The sequence below is a fragment of the Notolepis coatsorum genome, assembly GCF_963971535.1.
Source record: "Notolepis coatsorum genome assembly, chromosome: 4".
Classification (NCBI taxonomy): Eukaryota; Metazoa; Chordata; class Actinopteri; order Aulopiformes; family Paralepididae; genus Notolepis; species Notolepis coatsorum.
In genome coordinates, this window is record NC_140168.1 from 45,448,202 (window position 1) to 45,464,604 (window position 16,403).

General features: G+C 47.6%; 2 protein-coding genes across 2 annotated transcripts in view; both read left to right on the forward strand.

Annotated features, from left to right (window-relative positions):
- The first annotated feature begins 269 nt into the window (after positions 1-269).
- nrm (nurim) lies at positions 270-9,493 on the forward strand. The gene is made up of 4 exons (XM_084312262.1): positions 270-421; positions 940-1,133; positions 1,772-1,948; positions 8,062-9,493. Exons 1-4 carry the CDS (start codon positions 271-273, stop codon positions 8,383-8,385), a joined length of 846 nt encoding a protein of 281 aa, XP_084168388.1. The 5' UTR covers position 270; the 3' UTR covers positions 8,386-9,493.
- A 1,446-nt stretch (positions 9,494-10,939) lies between these two features.
- The window catches only part of ppp1r18 (protein phosphatase 1, regulatory subunit 18), a gene marked incomplete at its 5' end in the record, with an annotated part of 18,727 nt that continues 13,263 nt past the window's right edge, over positions 10,940-16,403 (forward strand). The window contains one exon of the mRNA XM_084311924.1: positions 10,940-14,986. Coding sequence (XP_084168050.1) covers positions 10,940-14,986 — 4,047 coding nt within the window. The remainder of the gene's footprint in view (positions 14,987-16,403) is intronic.

Consider the following 16,403-nt stretch of genomic DNA (forward strand, 5'->3'; position numbering starts at 1 on the left):
ATAGCCCCATAGCTACTATTCCCTGAAGTAATAGGCACAAAGAACAGCACAGGTCCATTATTATTTAGGCCACCAATTTGCTCAACCAAGTTCGAACTTACTAGTCTTACTACTCTTGTAGGCTACATAACAGGCAGAGCATGGCAAGTGCTACATACCGTAGTATCGGTGTACAGCGACGCCCTGTGTTGATATTCGGTACTACCACAAACTCCCTTCCCGGAAGAAACCACTTGGGGCTTTGCCAAATGAAGATAAATTATTATTGAAATGGCGTCAGTCACGGTACGTGGCTCGGCTCTCTGCAGCCTGGCGTTGCTGAACTTTGCATTTGTTTTCATAACTGGTGTGGATTTCATTCGTTTCGTTTCATTTAGAGCCATATACCACAACATCACAGGGGAGACGACACTCTGTCAAGGTAAGCTTCCGTAGTTGCTGGCAGGCGAACAAGAAGTTTCAGTGGAAGTGATCAATGAAGGGGCTAGCTTGAGAATGTGTTGGAATGATGATAGCCAGTGCTTGAGCCCCAGTTATTGAAACGGATCGAACTCACCGTACCTGGGTGGGTGTGTTTTCTACAGTGTTTGTACAACTCAAAGGGGCCACTAGTTTGCGTACAGAGACAGTTGTCACTATATAACTTGCCTGCATTACTGAATTCGTATGGGACGCGCGACAAGTTTCAAACATCATTCTGAGGATTTTCACAGCCATCTCGCGAGAACAAGACCGGCGCGTCCACATCTGTACATACTGCCCGGCTAGCTCAGTCGGTAGAGCATGAGACTCTTAATCTCAGGGTCGTGGGTTCGAGCCCCACGTTGGGCTATATGTTTTTCTGCACAGTAAAAGTTTGCTTGGAGAGATGTAATGCTTGTGAATGAAAAGTGAAGTAATGCCTCTACAACCCATTATTTTTTTCCTTTTATGTTTTAGACTCCATACCATGGTCTATCGCCTTGCGGGACAGCTCTGTCCTCGGGTCTCTTGGTGTGGATCTGAGCCTGCTGGTTCTCTTTACAGCCCAGCATAGTCTGTTGGCCTGGCCACCAGTCAAACAGGCCTGTAAGTCTGTGCTAGGGGTACTGAACAGGGCCGTCTACTGCTTCACTACTGCCCTGGCTCTCCAGGTAAACACACACACAGTGATGCGTTGCTCATGGGACGGGGTTGCAACCAACGTTTTGTGAGCAGAAGCGCGTGCACGCACGTGCACACAGGAATGCGCTGCACTCGACTGATGCGCCAACTCGCAGTACCCACCTGGCTACTTTGCATATCAATAGCGCCGGTCGTCAGGTGTTACATTCCATTCGTAGAGGCAATTAGGCACTGTCTTTAGTCTGTCCTTATGTTAGGGAACATTTATGCGCGAGCGTGCACACGCGCGGCGTCATTAGCGTGCGTGCAACCAGTGTTGATATGAGCAACGCAACACTGACAGTGGTAAATCATGTGATGGCATTGTTACACTTTTCTCTTAATTCAGAGTACTGACTTTACCATCTTTCATTGAAAAAGTCTAACCCTAACTAACCGTACTGTCATGCACTTATCCTAATAAACTAACCTACACTGTAGCACTCAACACTTTGATGAACATTGTTGCTCAGCTGATGGAGTTGTGCCCTTCCTGATGGCTTGTCGTACAGAACTTGTAAGTCGCTTTGGATAAAAGCGTCAGCTAAATGACTAAATGTAAATGTAAATGTAGTTTAACTTTTCTGTCGTTTTGTAAATGTTTTTTTCTCTCTTTGTCCCGTGCAAGATCCTTATACGTTTCTGGCAGCCTGTGATAGGCGCCCCCTGTCTGTGGTCTGTGCGTGATGCACCCTGGAGCATCTGGTTCCCTCTGCTCTGCTTCATGCTACACTTCCTCTGCTGGGCCATCATCTGTAGCATTCTGATGATCTTTGACTACTCTGAACTACTGGGCATCAAGCAGGTAGGCTGTTATTCAGAAACCTTTAGGCTAGTCACTCTAGCTTCTCTCACAGGTGACGTCTCTCTAGAATCTTCTTCAGCTATAGGAACATGAATGGACTATTAATAGATCTCTCCTAGTCTCGTCTGTGGCTCATGCAGGCTGTGGTCCCAGTGAACAAGGCTTTTTTTTTGTTCATCAGGGACAACATTACTGGTAAACAGGAAATGAAAACACTTAATTTTCAGCATAGGCGGGGAGATAAAATTACCACAAAACTGCCAGATCAAGAGCAATGCATAAAGTGCAGACATAAAATAAGTATAGAACATTAAATCACATAATTATTCACATTAGGATCTAACATCCCAATAGGCCTCTTTGTTTACGGTTTGATAAATGTCAAAATAGACTGTAATAAAAGAGTAAAATAGAATAGACAGAATGATATAAGAGTCAAATAGAATAGATGGAGTACAATAGTGCAGTGCAATAAAATAGTTTAAATAGAATAGACAATAAATCAATAAAATAGCCCTAATTTGCAATACAATAATCACAGTGTTGATGTAATGAGTCTAAGCGGCACAGTGCACACGAGGTAGTAAGATAAAATTTGCATAGAACTGACACGTGAATTTGACAGGAAGTGCATACAAATAGGAAGACACATGAATTTGACATAAAAATAGGCAGAATAAAAAGTAGCGGTATAATGGCCCTATCTCAAACTCCACCCTGTTTGTCCAAGGAAAGCAACAGTTGTGATTGGAGGATCAAGAAACCCAGGCAGAGTTTTGAGATCATCGGTTACAAGGAGGGATACAACATGGCAGCCGCATTGTGACATCACATACAAAAACAACCGATGGCACAGAACCGGCAGAATTAGTATCTGTGTATATACTGTACAGTGTTGCCCAATCCCATGCTGTTGAGAAACCCTCTGCTTTCACATAAGATTTACTATGCATGTGGATCAACACCCTTACTTTGATGTGTTGCCTGAGCAGCATACGGCACATGATGTCCGTATTATCCATAACACGGATGATATAATAATCTGTGACTATAAATAACATTTATATAAATAGATTTACTTTGTTGTTGGCACTGCTGAGTGAATACATCATTACACTCTCTCTCTCTCTCTCTCTCTAGTATTGAATAGTTGATCAATTGATTGTAAGTTGTCTGCAATATGTCATTGTTGTTGTCCCCCCTCCCCCTCCCTGGCGTGGCGGGCTTGATTGATTGATTGATTGAAAAATTTATTAACAGATTGCAGAATGGGTACAGTACAGTACATCTCAATACATACAATTGTTAAGGGGATGCAGACCAGAGAAAGACTTTCGTCTTGTTTCCACCAGGGTCCCCCATTTTCAATTCATCATAACATATATGACATACATGACATACAGATAGACAGTACTGCTACATCTATACATTTATGACATATCAGATTTGCAAATACAGTACTGTTTGTGATACAAAAGTGTCCAGAAAAGGAGTGTATATACATTTGGCGTAGAAACTGTACATTGGAGGAGGTTGGTGGGGTGGGGTTGGGTGGGTTGGGTGAGGGCTGTACATTGGAGGTGGGGGGGGGGGGGGGGGGGGTTGGGTAGGGGACACACACACATTTTACACTGTACATTGGAATGTTGACAAAGCCTTACTTGGTCATTTACTGTACAACTAGGTTAGGACATTTGTAGGGGCCAGTTTCGAATTGCAGTCTCACGTAGGTGTTTTTTGAGAGTGTTTTTGAAGGTGGGTAGTGATTCACATTCCTTTACAGCTTTAGGCAGGGCGTTCCACATTGATGTGGCATAATTGCGAAACGTGTTTAGTCCCTTGTTTGAGCCGAATCTGGGTTTTACATGATTTGTGGAGCTCCCTCTGGTGTTGTGATCGTGGTATTCACTGACCTTTGGGAAGTATTTTGACATGTACATGGGTACCTTGGTCGCGTAGTGTATCTTGTAGACCAGGCCCATTGCAAGTTGCTGTACTCTGTCGTCTACTCTAAGCCATCCTAGGTTGTCAAAGTGGGCAGGGGTGAGGTGGGTTCTAGGAGTCAGGTCAAGTAGTAGTCTGACTAGCTTGTTTTGAGATGTTTGTAATTTGTTTTTTAGTGCCTTTGAGGTGCTTTGGTACCATGAGGTGCAAGCATAGTCGTAGTACCCTTGAATGAGTGCTCCTGCTAGAGTCTTCAGGGTATTCTTGTTTACCAGAGAGGAGATCCGGTACAAGAATCGCGTTCGTTGGTTGACTTTTTTTATTACATTGGATGCCATTTTGTCACAGGAAAGATTAGCCTCTAGGATGGAACCCAGGTAGGTAATTTCATCTTTCCTTGTGATAATATTGTCACCCACTGTAACCGAGAAGCCGTCGGTCTTGCTGAGTTTGTTATTTGAACCGAAGAGAATGGACTCTGTTTTGCCCATGTGTAATGATAGTTTGTTGTCGGCGAGCCATATGCAGATTTTGCCTAGTTCCGAGCTGAGGGCTTTTTCAACCTGCAACTTGTTCTTGTCAGAGACCAGCAGGGCTGAGTCGTCCGCAAACAGGAACAAGTTGCAGTCACAAGCTGACGACATGTCATTTGCATAAATTAGGAATAGTAGCGGTCCTAGTATGCTTCCTTGTGGAACACCACAGCTCACTGTGAGGGGGGGGGATAGGGTACCGTTTACTTCCACCATCTGTTCCCTCCCCTCCAGGTAGGATTGTATCCAGCTCACTGATAAACTATCAAAACCAATTGCTTTTAGCTTGTCAATCAGAATGGTGTGATTGACAGTGTCGAAGGCCTTTTGTAGGTCCAGCATGACCATGCCGCAGTATTTGCCCGCGTCCACCTCTTGTTTGATGTGGTCGTTCAAGTAGAGAAGGCATGTGTCAGTGGAGTGGGATGTTCTGAAGCCAGATTGGAATTCGTAGATTAGATTTTTTTCCGCGAGGTACTTTTCGATCTGTTCGTATACTATTTTTTCCATGACTTTCGAGATGGATGTAAGGATAGAAACAGGGCGGTAGTTACCCGGGTCTAATTTGCTGCCCTTTTTGTGCAGGGGTGTTACTCTCGCAATTTTGAAGTCCTTGGGGACGTGTCCCTGTTTTATGGAGAGGTTTATTATGTGTGTGATGACTGGGGTGATGGCTGCTGCTGAGTCTCTGAGGAATTTGGAGGGGATGTTGTCATGGCCAGTGGCCTTGTTTGGTTGGAGGGCGCTCAGTTTTTTGAGTACCTCATCTGTAGTTACTATTTCCAGTTTGAAGTCGTCTTTGTGGACGCCTAGGTTCATGTAGTATGCTACTATGTGTTCTACCCCATACTGCCCTGAGTGGGAGGGTAGTTTGTTTACCAGTGTTGTGGCTATGTTTGTGAAGAAAGTGTTTAAGTAATTGGCTACATCCAGCTTGTCTGTGATGAGCGTGTTGTCCGTCTTTATGTTTATGTTTGAGAACCTGGTTTTGAGTTTTTTACTGCAGCCTAGTTGATTGTTGAGTAATTTCCAAAGTTCACGTGGTTTATTTTTGTTTTCCTCGGTTTTGTCATTGATGAAATTTTTTTTTGCAGTTTTGATCATGGAGTTTACGTCATTTCTTAGTCTGTTTCTTTCTAGTTTGAGTTCAGTCACGTGGTCTTGGAGTTCACTGCTCGTGCTTTTGGTAAGCTTTGACTGACTTTTACGAAACTCAGAGCATTTTTTGTCTCTGGCTTTCATAGCGGTCAGTATTTCAGTGTGCATCCATGGCTCAGCGCGATTTTTTACCCTGGTGGTTCTTAGGGGGGCCATTTTGTTTAGTATTGATGAAAATTTGGTTTTGAAGCCAAGCCAAGTGTCTTCAACCAGTGTACCATTGAGTTCATCTGACCAGTCCAGACTCTCCAGTTCAAGGTTAAAGGCCTCGCTAGAGTAGGTTTTGAGGTCTCTAGATGTGACTGTTTTGTGACAGCCAGCCTTTAGTTTTAGCTTTTTGCGGGTACAGAATATCATGTAATGATCACTTAACCCGCATGCTATAACCCCTTTACTGGAGATCTTGGACTTGTCAGAGGTCAGTATGAGGTCAATGGTAGTCTGAGTTGATTCACATATCCTTGTGGGTTGGGTGATTAGTTGGCTGAGGCCGTGCAGATCACAAAACCTATTGAAGGATTTGAAGACGGGTGCATTTTTTTGTTGCATATCCGTGTTCCAATCCCCAATAAGAATTTTTTCCGCATCCTCAGCTCCAGCTAAGCACACATCCAGAGTATCATAAAATCCAGTTTGATCTGGCGGTCTGTATATTGTGCCGACTAGAACAGATTTTGCCCTTTCAAATAAAATTTCCACCCATACGGTTTCAATTGTCTCATGATGAAGGTCAGTACGGGTAATGAATTTGGTGTCCTTATGTATGTACATACAAACACCACCTCCATACTGGTTTCTGTCATTACGGACTATAGTATAGTTCTCTATTTCTATTTCCGGGTCTGTTACAGATGGATCAAGTTTAGCTCACCCATGCATATCCGCAGACTCTGATCATGGTATTGTGGGATATTGTGGATATCCTGAAGAATGTTCTCAGTCAACCGAGGCCCAGTTAATAACAAGGTTTATTAACCAGACAGATAGAAATATACACATAGTATTTAGGGAGAGAATGGCTGAGGCTCTCGTCTCGCCCCAGGTGATCAGCTGAATTGACCCAGGTAGAGATCTAGAATGCTGTCGGGAGGAGCCCTATATAGTTAAAAGGGGGAGGTGGTCCCATTTTGATAGGTCAAATGGGTGGGGGGGGGGGGGGGGGGGGGGACGACACAGGATAGTTTCAAGTTTCTTTAATAGTTGTCATACAGAAGTACAGAATACTTTCATACAAAATGAGGACTGAGGACAAAGGGGAGGGGAGGGGGGTGTCTTTACATGAGAGTTGGGGAATCAATATATTATTCCACAGTTAGTCCGTTTTTCTCTTCATAATGTAGGTGAGATTAATATATAATATACCAGGATTATTTGGAACAAGCAAAATATTGAAAAGTGAATAGACATGGTAAAATAATCAGATCGCTGTAATCCATCGGTTATCAGATAATGAATGAATAGAAAACAATTAAATTAATAAAAATGTTGGCCACTGTGGTCTGTTGGTTTACCGGATTAATGAATGAAAATCAATTCAAATCCTTAATCTGGTGGTTGGCATAACAGTTTAAAGTAGAAATATTTACATACATGACATGATTGACTGGACTAAGGTCTGTGTTATTTTGCTATCAGAGATGTGGGAATATCACCCTTTTCTTTTATTAATGATGGTCTGATTTAACCACTCAAATACCTATATCAAACGACAAATAACATAATCATTAGAAGCTATAGCTGTGCACATATCTTAGCCTGGCACTTACCTCCAGTCATTCACATCGTGAATCAGACATTTAAGTGTTAACTGTGTGTCTTCATGATAATATCTATGGGAGCTAAAATCATGGTCGTACACATACAAACATAGTAGGATTTACAATAGACATTACTTTAGTGGCTAATGTATATAAAGAGAACATTTAAAAAACCTGACATAAAAGATGATTGTGGGATATTGTGGATATCCTGAAGAATGTTCTCAGTCAACCGAGGCCCAGTTAATAACAAGGTTTATTAACCAGACAGATAGAAATATACACATAGTATTTAGGGAGAGAATGGCTGAGGCTCTCGCCCCAGGTGATCAGCTGAATTGACCCAGGTAGAGATCTAGAATGCTGTCGGGAGGAGCCCTATATAGTTAAAAGGGGGGGAGGTGGTCCCATTTGATAGGTCAAATGGGTGGGGGGGACACAGCATAGGGGACAAAGGGGAGGGGAGGGGGGTGTCTTTACATGAGAGTTGGGGAATCAATATATTATTCCACAGTATTATATACCACACACCAGTACATGACTCCACGGACACCAATGATGAAGGACCGCAATGGAAACAAGCCTATGGCTTTATTGTATTTTTTTTTATCCTATTGGTAAATGGTGGGCTGATGTGTATACCTGTTAAATTGTATACGTGTTATTCATTTAAATCAATAAACTATTCAATAAAAAAACTCTCTCTCTCTCTGTCCTTCAGGTGTATTACGAGTGTCTGGGTTTGGGTGACCCCCTGTTGCTCAAGTCACCCAGGGCCCAGCGTCTCTTCTCCCATCTTCGTCACCCGGTGTGTCTGGAGCTGGGTGTGGTGCTGTGGCTCCTCCCGGCCCTTTCCCTGGACAGGCTTCTACTGGCGGGGAGCCTGTCGGCCTACCTGGCCTTGGCACACTCGCTAGACAAACAGGATTTAGCCTACCTTACTGTACAGCTCAACAGCAAGCTGCAACTCTTTGCTGAGCCACGCGGGGGCAGCACTGTGTCCAGCACTGGTCCCCAGGACAACAATAACCACAAGCGGAAGTGAAGTGAAGTTGCTCTGCTGCTCTGGGGTGAAATTGCTCCAAGGTGCTGACCACAGATCAGATCGCCGACCTTTAACCATAACTATCGAAAGGGAGATTGCTAAGCTGACTGTAGATCAGCATTTGTGAGTGTGACCCCCCCCCCCTCCGATCTGCTGTGTTGAAAGAGAACAAACCGTGAACTGAATGCTTTGTGACTTGATGCTGTATTGATTGTCTTTCCCTCACTGTTGATTTCAACAATTTTGTGCTTTTCAGAGAAAATCATATATTTTTGTTTTACTACGCAGTGTTTTTGGCCGGACCTGGCGGGTCGGCCCAATAGGAACCAATGTCGCTTACTGAGTGACTTACTGACTGACTGACTGACTGACTTACTGTGTGACTTACTGAGTGACTGACTTACGGACTGACTTACGGAATGACTGACTTACTGACTGACTGACTTACGGAGTGACTTACTGAATGACTTACTGAGCGACTCCCCGTTGTTGAAACGCACATTAATCAGTCTCGACTCCCCACTGTTGTATCCAGATCCGGCTTAACTTTTGTCATTTAAAAAGAAATGTTTATCAAGAGTATATTTTTGGTATAGGATATTTAACATTCCATGTGCCAACTGTTGTTACACTGTAGTTCTGTACACTGAGTCAGATTCCAAGGTTCTCTGTCCTTAGGAATGAGGATAGACAATAGTGTTGGTAATTCATGCAAATCCAGAAAATCGCAGGAATTATTAGTTGGTGTCTCTAATGCAAATCTCCCCCTTAGCTTCTAGGTATTATTTTCATTCTCTCACTTCTAATGAGTTGTAGACATAGCTATATGAATCCCACAGGCTATATTCAAACCACTTCACAAAGCCATGATGCCTATATGTTTTGGTGTCATTCACCATTTCTTTTGGTACTTGATGCAGCTTAATAACACATGTCAGGGTACACAGGTTGCGCAGTATTTTATGACATGGTTTTGCTAATTGTTGAATTTCAGAGTAGGTTACATCATCTTTGATGAGCATAGTGAGCTAATTGCATATGAGCAATAAATAAGCACACCTTGTTGTTGTGTTGTGGCTAATAAACAGCCTGCGTTTTCTTTTTTGTTGTTGATTTGAATAAATGCTAACTTTAAAACAAACTGTGGTATGCTCATATTTCTGTTTTGTCTTGTTTCTTTTATTCTTAATATTAAAAAAAAAAAATTGGCTTGAATTTCATGTTTTTTCATCCATGCTGAGGTTTATCAATTGACAAGTCTTGTGAAAAATGTTCAGCCACTTGGAATCTAATCTATCCAGAGTTATCCAGAGCGCTCCTCCTGGAGTCCTGAGGCTCCTGGAGAGGTTAACCATGCCAAGGCCTCCTCGGGTAACTCGTGAACTCTCACCCTGTCCAGTGTCCACACACAGTAGCACGTTCTACACTGACCCCCCCTTCCTCCTGTTTTCCAATTAGCACTGCGGGGTGGAGGGATGAGAGGAGGAGGGCGGGCAGACGGGTGTGTTCTTTAAACGCATTGCAAAGCTCGGGCAACATGGTGAGCGCCTCTAAACTCCCCTGACGGAATTTAATGTAATTATCGGATTACAGTCGGACCTCTCTGAAGCTGTGGATATTTTACTACCACAATGGATGTGTTTTCGTGTTCTGATTCAATGTGAGGTGGGTGCTATTTGACTTGGTTATATAAACATTTTAAATCCTCAGTTTTCGCCACATAGTCATCTTCTATTAGTAATTGGCGAAGAATATTTCCCAGCGACTTGGAGGTCGGAGCGCATTACGCACGGCCGAGCTAAGACGCACAGCCAAGAAGCTTGAAGTGGAGATGCAGCTCTGAAATCGAAGCCGAGTCGGATATAGAAAGTACTTGAAACAACTTCTATTGGGGTAAGCTTTTAGGAATTATTTAGTTTATTTGTAGATTAAAAAATATAAACGGAATTACGTGTTAATTCGGCACCAATGTATCACACATTCTACATACCAATAGCAATAACCATGCAAATAAACCTATGTAAATTGTTGTGTGCTGAAAATTAAATCAATTTGTGTAGTATGTGATAAGATAAGATATTCCTTTATTGATCCCCTTGGGGACATCCCAGTGACACACACATACAGCTCATCATCTCATTAACAACAACATATCACAATCATTACATTTGTACAGTAACAACGGCACAACATAAATTCAAACAGCCATGTACATTGACTCGTGAGTATAGCACTACAATTTCGGCTGATTCACAAGCAAAACATTATGGCATTGTGACATGTAATAATTATGCAAATAATAGAATGTTATGTGTGTTAATACAGTAATTCCATTATTACACAGAAATAATGTTGCAATACAATTCACCCTGTTACCCAACACATTGATGATGCTTGCAATGAAAAACGGCACCTCACTCACTTCAATGTATGTCTTTTATCAGTTATTATTTTCACATTATTTCACACAATTTGTTTATTTACAGACACGGGTCAGAGGGTCATACGAAGGGGGAAAAGCAGACATCTCACCCAAAGAAAAGAGCTCTCTGTTATGTCTGTCTCCTCCCTGCCGGAATGGAAGCAACTCCTACTAGAGAGAAAGCGGAGAGAGGAGGAGGAGCGAGAGAGGAGAGAGAAGGAGGGGGAGAAGAAGCTGGCCAGCATGCCTGCCTGGAAGCGAGGGATAATCCAGAGGCGGAGAGCAAAGCAGGAGGTTGTGGGTGACGGGGACCGAGAGAAGGAGGGCTTCTTCCTGGCCGTGGACGGCAGGTCCCCCTGCGACTGTCTGAGCGACGTGGACAGCCCCATCGCCGTCTCTCTGGGAAGCGAGCCGTCACTCAGTCCAGATCCGTCTCAGTGGCTGGATGGCGGGGACAGCGGTGCACCACACTGTCAGGTGTCCACAGAGACCATAGTGCCCGTCCATAGAAACCCCTTCGTTCAGGTGTCCACAGAGACCATAGTGCCCGTCCATAGAAACCCCTTCCTTCGCACCCAGAGCGGGTGGAGGAGGGTCAGGGAGGCCGAGAGGCCCGGGGAGGTGGGCTGTCACGAGAGAGGACAGGAGCCGGAAACGGAGGTAGAAAGGGATAAGGACTGGGAGAAAAACAAGCCTGATCCCAGATCAGATCATGAGTTGGGAGGAGGGAGGGAGACTGAATCCAACACGGAAAGATCCAGGGATAGGAGCGAAGGGAGAGAAAGAGACAGGAGCGCGGGGAGAGAGTCGAACCGGGAAAGAGAGCGGGATAGGGAGTCCCTGAGAGGGAGGAAAGAAGAAGAGAAGGAGGAGAGAGAATCGGACCCCCCCAGCCCTCTGTTGCCCCCCCTGGTCCCCGGCCTTCACACCATCCATGCTGACAACATCATCATCATCGAACAAGACAGGAAGGACAGCGATGAGAGGAGGGGTAGGTGGAGAGATGTGGAGAGAGAGAGGGTCGAGGAGGATCACCAGGAGAGGAGAGGGGTGAAGATGGACTTCAGGGATATCCTGGCTGGGGGAGGGAGTGTCACAGAGATCCGAGCCTCTGAGGTTCTTATCATCAAACCCACGGTGAGTCCCGAGGACAGGAGTGGAGGAAGTGGGGGAGGTGGAGGCAAAGGCTCAGGTAAAGAGGATGGAGAGAGGGAGGTGAGGCGCACCAGAGACGGAGGAAAGGACGCCACGGGGAGGGAGCATAGGTCGGAGCTGTCGTGGCTGAGAGATAAAGAAAGGGAGACTTTTAAAGAGAAAGAGAAGCCATGGGGACAAGCGACGGTCATCAGCTCCAACGAGGGGAGGGGAGGGAGGGTGAGCCAGCTGCGGAGTAAATTCGGAGAGCACCCCAGGCCCCCGTCTCGCTCCAAGAGCAGCGACTGTTTCATCACACTAGGCCGGGATGAAGGTTCAGGAGACGTCGTCGACGACCCGTCCAAGGAGGGGAGCGCCGACGGGAAGCACTCAGGGTTCAGGGGCGTTCCCAAACGCTCCTTCAGCTTCTCCGACCGCGTCGCCCGCGCCAAGGAGAACGGGGTGACCGACGAGGGACAGCATGCGATGAAAGTGGTGGAGAGGGCGCATTCTGACCGGAGGGCGGCACCCAGGGGAGAGGCCGCAGAGCGGGAAGGGTCAGAGAAGGGAGGCCCGCTACAAATCAAACAGGCTTGGAGTCGGCTTTCAGATAAAGATGCAGCAGGAAAGCAAAGGGACGGACCTGTACGGAGAGACTGGCAGCCGGAGCAGTGTACCGAAAGAGGGCGCGCGACGAAGAACAACAACGCAAGGAGTGAGTCTGACGTTCGCGCTTCTTCCACCCTACGTAGAGCGGAAACCTCGGCGGCCGCGGAGAGAGCGGCACCCGTGGACAAGAGGGCGGTGGAGATGGCCGACGACGTGGACGGAGACAGGGGGTTCACGGTGGCGTCCGTGAAGAACACGGAGGGCATATGCTTTGCGAGGAGGGTGCCCATCAGGCAGGACGGGCGAGCGAGGGCGGTGGAGAGAGAGGCGAGGCGACTCAGAGAGGAGAGCGAGAGAGGAGAAGGTAAAGAGGACCCGGCCTGTCGCCCTCACATCGTCGACACCCACCACAGACACGCCTCGGCCTTCACAGAGTGCTCCAGTCTACTTGGTACGGTGGCGCGTAGGCCCGGTGACCTCCACAGAGGGAGTGCGGAGTGGAGTGGCGTAGGGGCACAAGGACACTACCCGGCCCAGTCGGCGCTCTCGCAACACACCGAGGAGCTCACCAGTAAGATCGAGAGAGTGGGAGAGGTGATGGTTTACAACAGCGAGAGAGAAGAGAGGGCGGCATACAGGGGTCCCTTCGAGCTAAGAAAGGAGAACACGCCGATGCACAACGCCCAGGTTCCCCCGGCTCCCCTCGACATCCAGATCCCCAGGACTGTGTTCTATGGGGCGGAGGAGACGCTGGAGAGGAAGAGGGCCGGCGGCCAAAGCGACGAGAGCCAGGACAGAGACGGTGGGAGAGGGGTGGAGAGGAGGGATAGCTGGAGGATCGGCAAGCCCCTGAGCCGCGTCGAGTCCCTGAGAGAGAAGATCAGGCAGAGGGAGAGGATGAGGAGCATGGAGGGGGGGGACGGGGGGGACGGAGGAGGCAAGGGTGACAGGACAGGGAACACGGTGGCCCAGAGAGGAGGGGACAGGTATGAGGAGAGGGGAATTAAACTGGAGAGGGAGTGGGAGGCCTCGGCTCATATAAGGAAGGGGCTGACTGAGACTGAGAGGGGACAGGAAGGCTTTGCGGCACAGACATCTAGCGTCACCACGTTTGACGTCACACAGGAAGTGTTGAAAACCAACCCCCAGCTTCCTGTTTCTCTGCCGTGCTCTCAAGCCGCCAGAGCAGAGGAGGAAGCGAGCGAGTTCACCACCGTCGCACCCGAGGCTTTCTCCGTCGGCTTCCGACTGTCTGAGGACGAGGACGAGCCATTAAAGTATGTAGAGGCACAGCCGAGGAGCGACGAGGGCTGGCAGCGAGAACACCGCAGCAGAGGAGAAGAGAGGGACGAGGAGGACGAGGAGGAGGACGACGACGAGCTCTCGGAGGAGAAGTACAACAAATCGCCTCTCTCTCCCTCAGAATCTATCTCCCCGTCTCCGCCTCACCCCAACTCCCTCGCCGCCATGAGCCGCATTTACAACTTGAAGGCGGTGGGCTCGAGGGCGGGCTTGTGTGTGAGCGAGAGGGTGGCGGACATCCCGCCGGTGCATTTGGTTAAGGTGCAGCCCCGTGTGTCCCAGGAGGGCCAGAGTCTGGACACGGTTGACGTGAGGAAACTATGGGCCGTGGGGAAACGCAGGGACAGTAATAACGAGGCTCGTTCGGGCGAAGGCGGGCCCGGGGTTCAGACGGTACAACGTCAGATAGAGCAGTTTCGACTAAGAGAGCAGGAAGTAAAGAGGCCGTCGCTCGGCGACGGAGACAAACAGAACGGCCCGTGGGACAGAGAGACGCGAGGGCAGCCGAGTCCACGGAGAGTAAGTCCCCAGGTGAAGGAGGACAATTTGAAGACGCAACAGAGGGATCAGCAAATTTCGACCGTGAGCCCCAGATTAGGGGATCAGCGGGCGCGCTCGCCGACACCTCTGCTGAAACAGGCCCAGTGCAACCAGCCCAGGACAGCCTCCGTCACCCCCAGGTCCTTCCAAAGCCGGTCCCCGGACAATTCCGCGACGCCACTGGGTTGCCCGCCCCCCCCGGCCTCCTCTCCCTCCCCGTCTCCATCCCCGTCCCCCAATGTCTCCCCGTCTCCCACCTCCTCCCCCACGCTCTTCTCCATCAGGAGTGCCTCTGGGGGCCATGTTAAGAGGGGTGCCACCATCACCATCACCCCCAGGAAGCCTGTTGGAGGCACGGCAGCAGTTGGAGGCACGGCAGCAGTTGGAGGCACGGCAGCAGTGGCCGCCGCGCCAGCCGGTCTCTCAAACACCAAGACCCCGGCCCGGCGGGCCCCGGCAACCACCGTCGTCGACGGCGCTGAGCCAATGAAGAAGAGGTACCCCACGGTGGAGGAGATCGAAGTGATCGGTGGATATCAGAATCTGGAGCGGTCCTGCCTGATCAAGAGCAGAGGGACTCCATCCCCCAGAAGAGTGAGTGGAAACACTGGGCAATAAGTAGAAGGGGGAATATATATATATATAGATATACCATGCTTATAACAATGGAAGGCCTCTTTATGTTATTTTTTTAATTAAGGTGTAACGAGAAACCTATTGCATACATTCATAGAATTCTAAATCTGTACTTTGGGCATTTAGTCTTACTCTGAGTCTGCTCTCTATAGTACCTTTTAGTTTCCAATGCTCCCAAGCTTTGCACGCTTCGTATAATCCTAGTTCCAGGCCACGACCCCCTCCTCCATTCACTCTCTCCCACCCTTTGACCCTGCGTCGGCTGAAGGTCCCGGCGCGTTACGTAAGAATCCCCTTTCACTGTGAGAACATCCCGCTGGATTGCGAGGTATACGAGCAGCGGCGTACAGACTAAGCCTGTTAAAGCCTTATCAAGCACGACATCTTCATTCTCACCCGCGACAACGTCCTCAACAACACTCGAGGGACCTTTTGACCCGCTCTGCTGTTCGCTTTAGCCGTCTGATCCGTCGTGGACGCTCATGGTTTACTCACAGGCCCACATTGTAACTGTGCAGATCTTGTGTCGTGCGTCGCACACTGCACCTGACTGAAGTTGGCCTCTGAATCCAGTCATTCAAAAGGGGAGTTACTTCAAACTACAAGTGAATGCAGCATGACCAAAACGTTGTACTGAATACAGTGTTGCAAGTGAACATATAGTGTGCTGGTATTTTGCTTTATTTCGCGAAAGCTCCCCATTTTCAGGTCTGCCCGCTCGCCTCTCGTTGCGAATCAATCGCTTAGTTGCGTCAGTCGCTCCCTGTCTGAAAAGACCAGAATTGTGTCAACATAAACATTGGCAGTAATGTGGATAATGTGTCACATCAACAGTGGAGGCAGAAGAGGTGCCTATAGCCCTATAGGAGACCACATCAGACAGTCCTGCCGCCCTCTCTCTCTCTTTTTGTTTGTGCAACTACTAACACAGTGGGCTGTGTGTGTGTGTGTGTGTGTGTGTGTGTGTGTGTGTGTGTGTGTGTGTGTGTGTGTGTGTGTGTGTGTGTTAGGTCCTGAGACATAGTCCAGCCGCTCGTGACATATTCATCTCACTGGAATCTAGTATGATGAATCTTTTTTACCTCTACTTTCTCCCTCTCTCTACTGTAAATGGTAAATGGTGCATTTATATATCGCTTTTATCCAAATCGCTTTACAATTTGTTCCTCACATTTCTACCCATTCACTCACACATTCAGACACAGACGGCAGAGGCAACCATGCAAGGTGCCAACCTGCTCATCGGGAGCAGTTAGGGGTTAAGTGTCTTGCTCAAGGACACTTCTACACACTGCCCGGGAGGAGCGGGAATCTAACCGGATCCTTTGGATAATCAGGCGACCACTCTACCTACCGAGCCACTGTTGTCCCCATA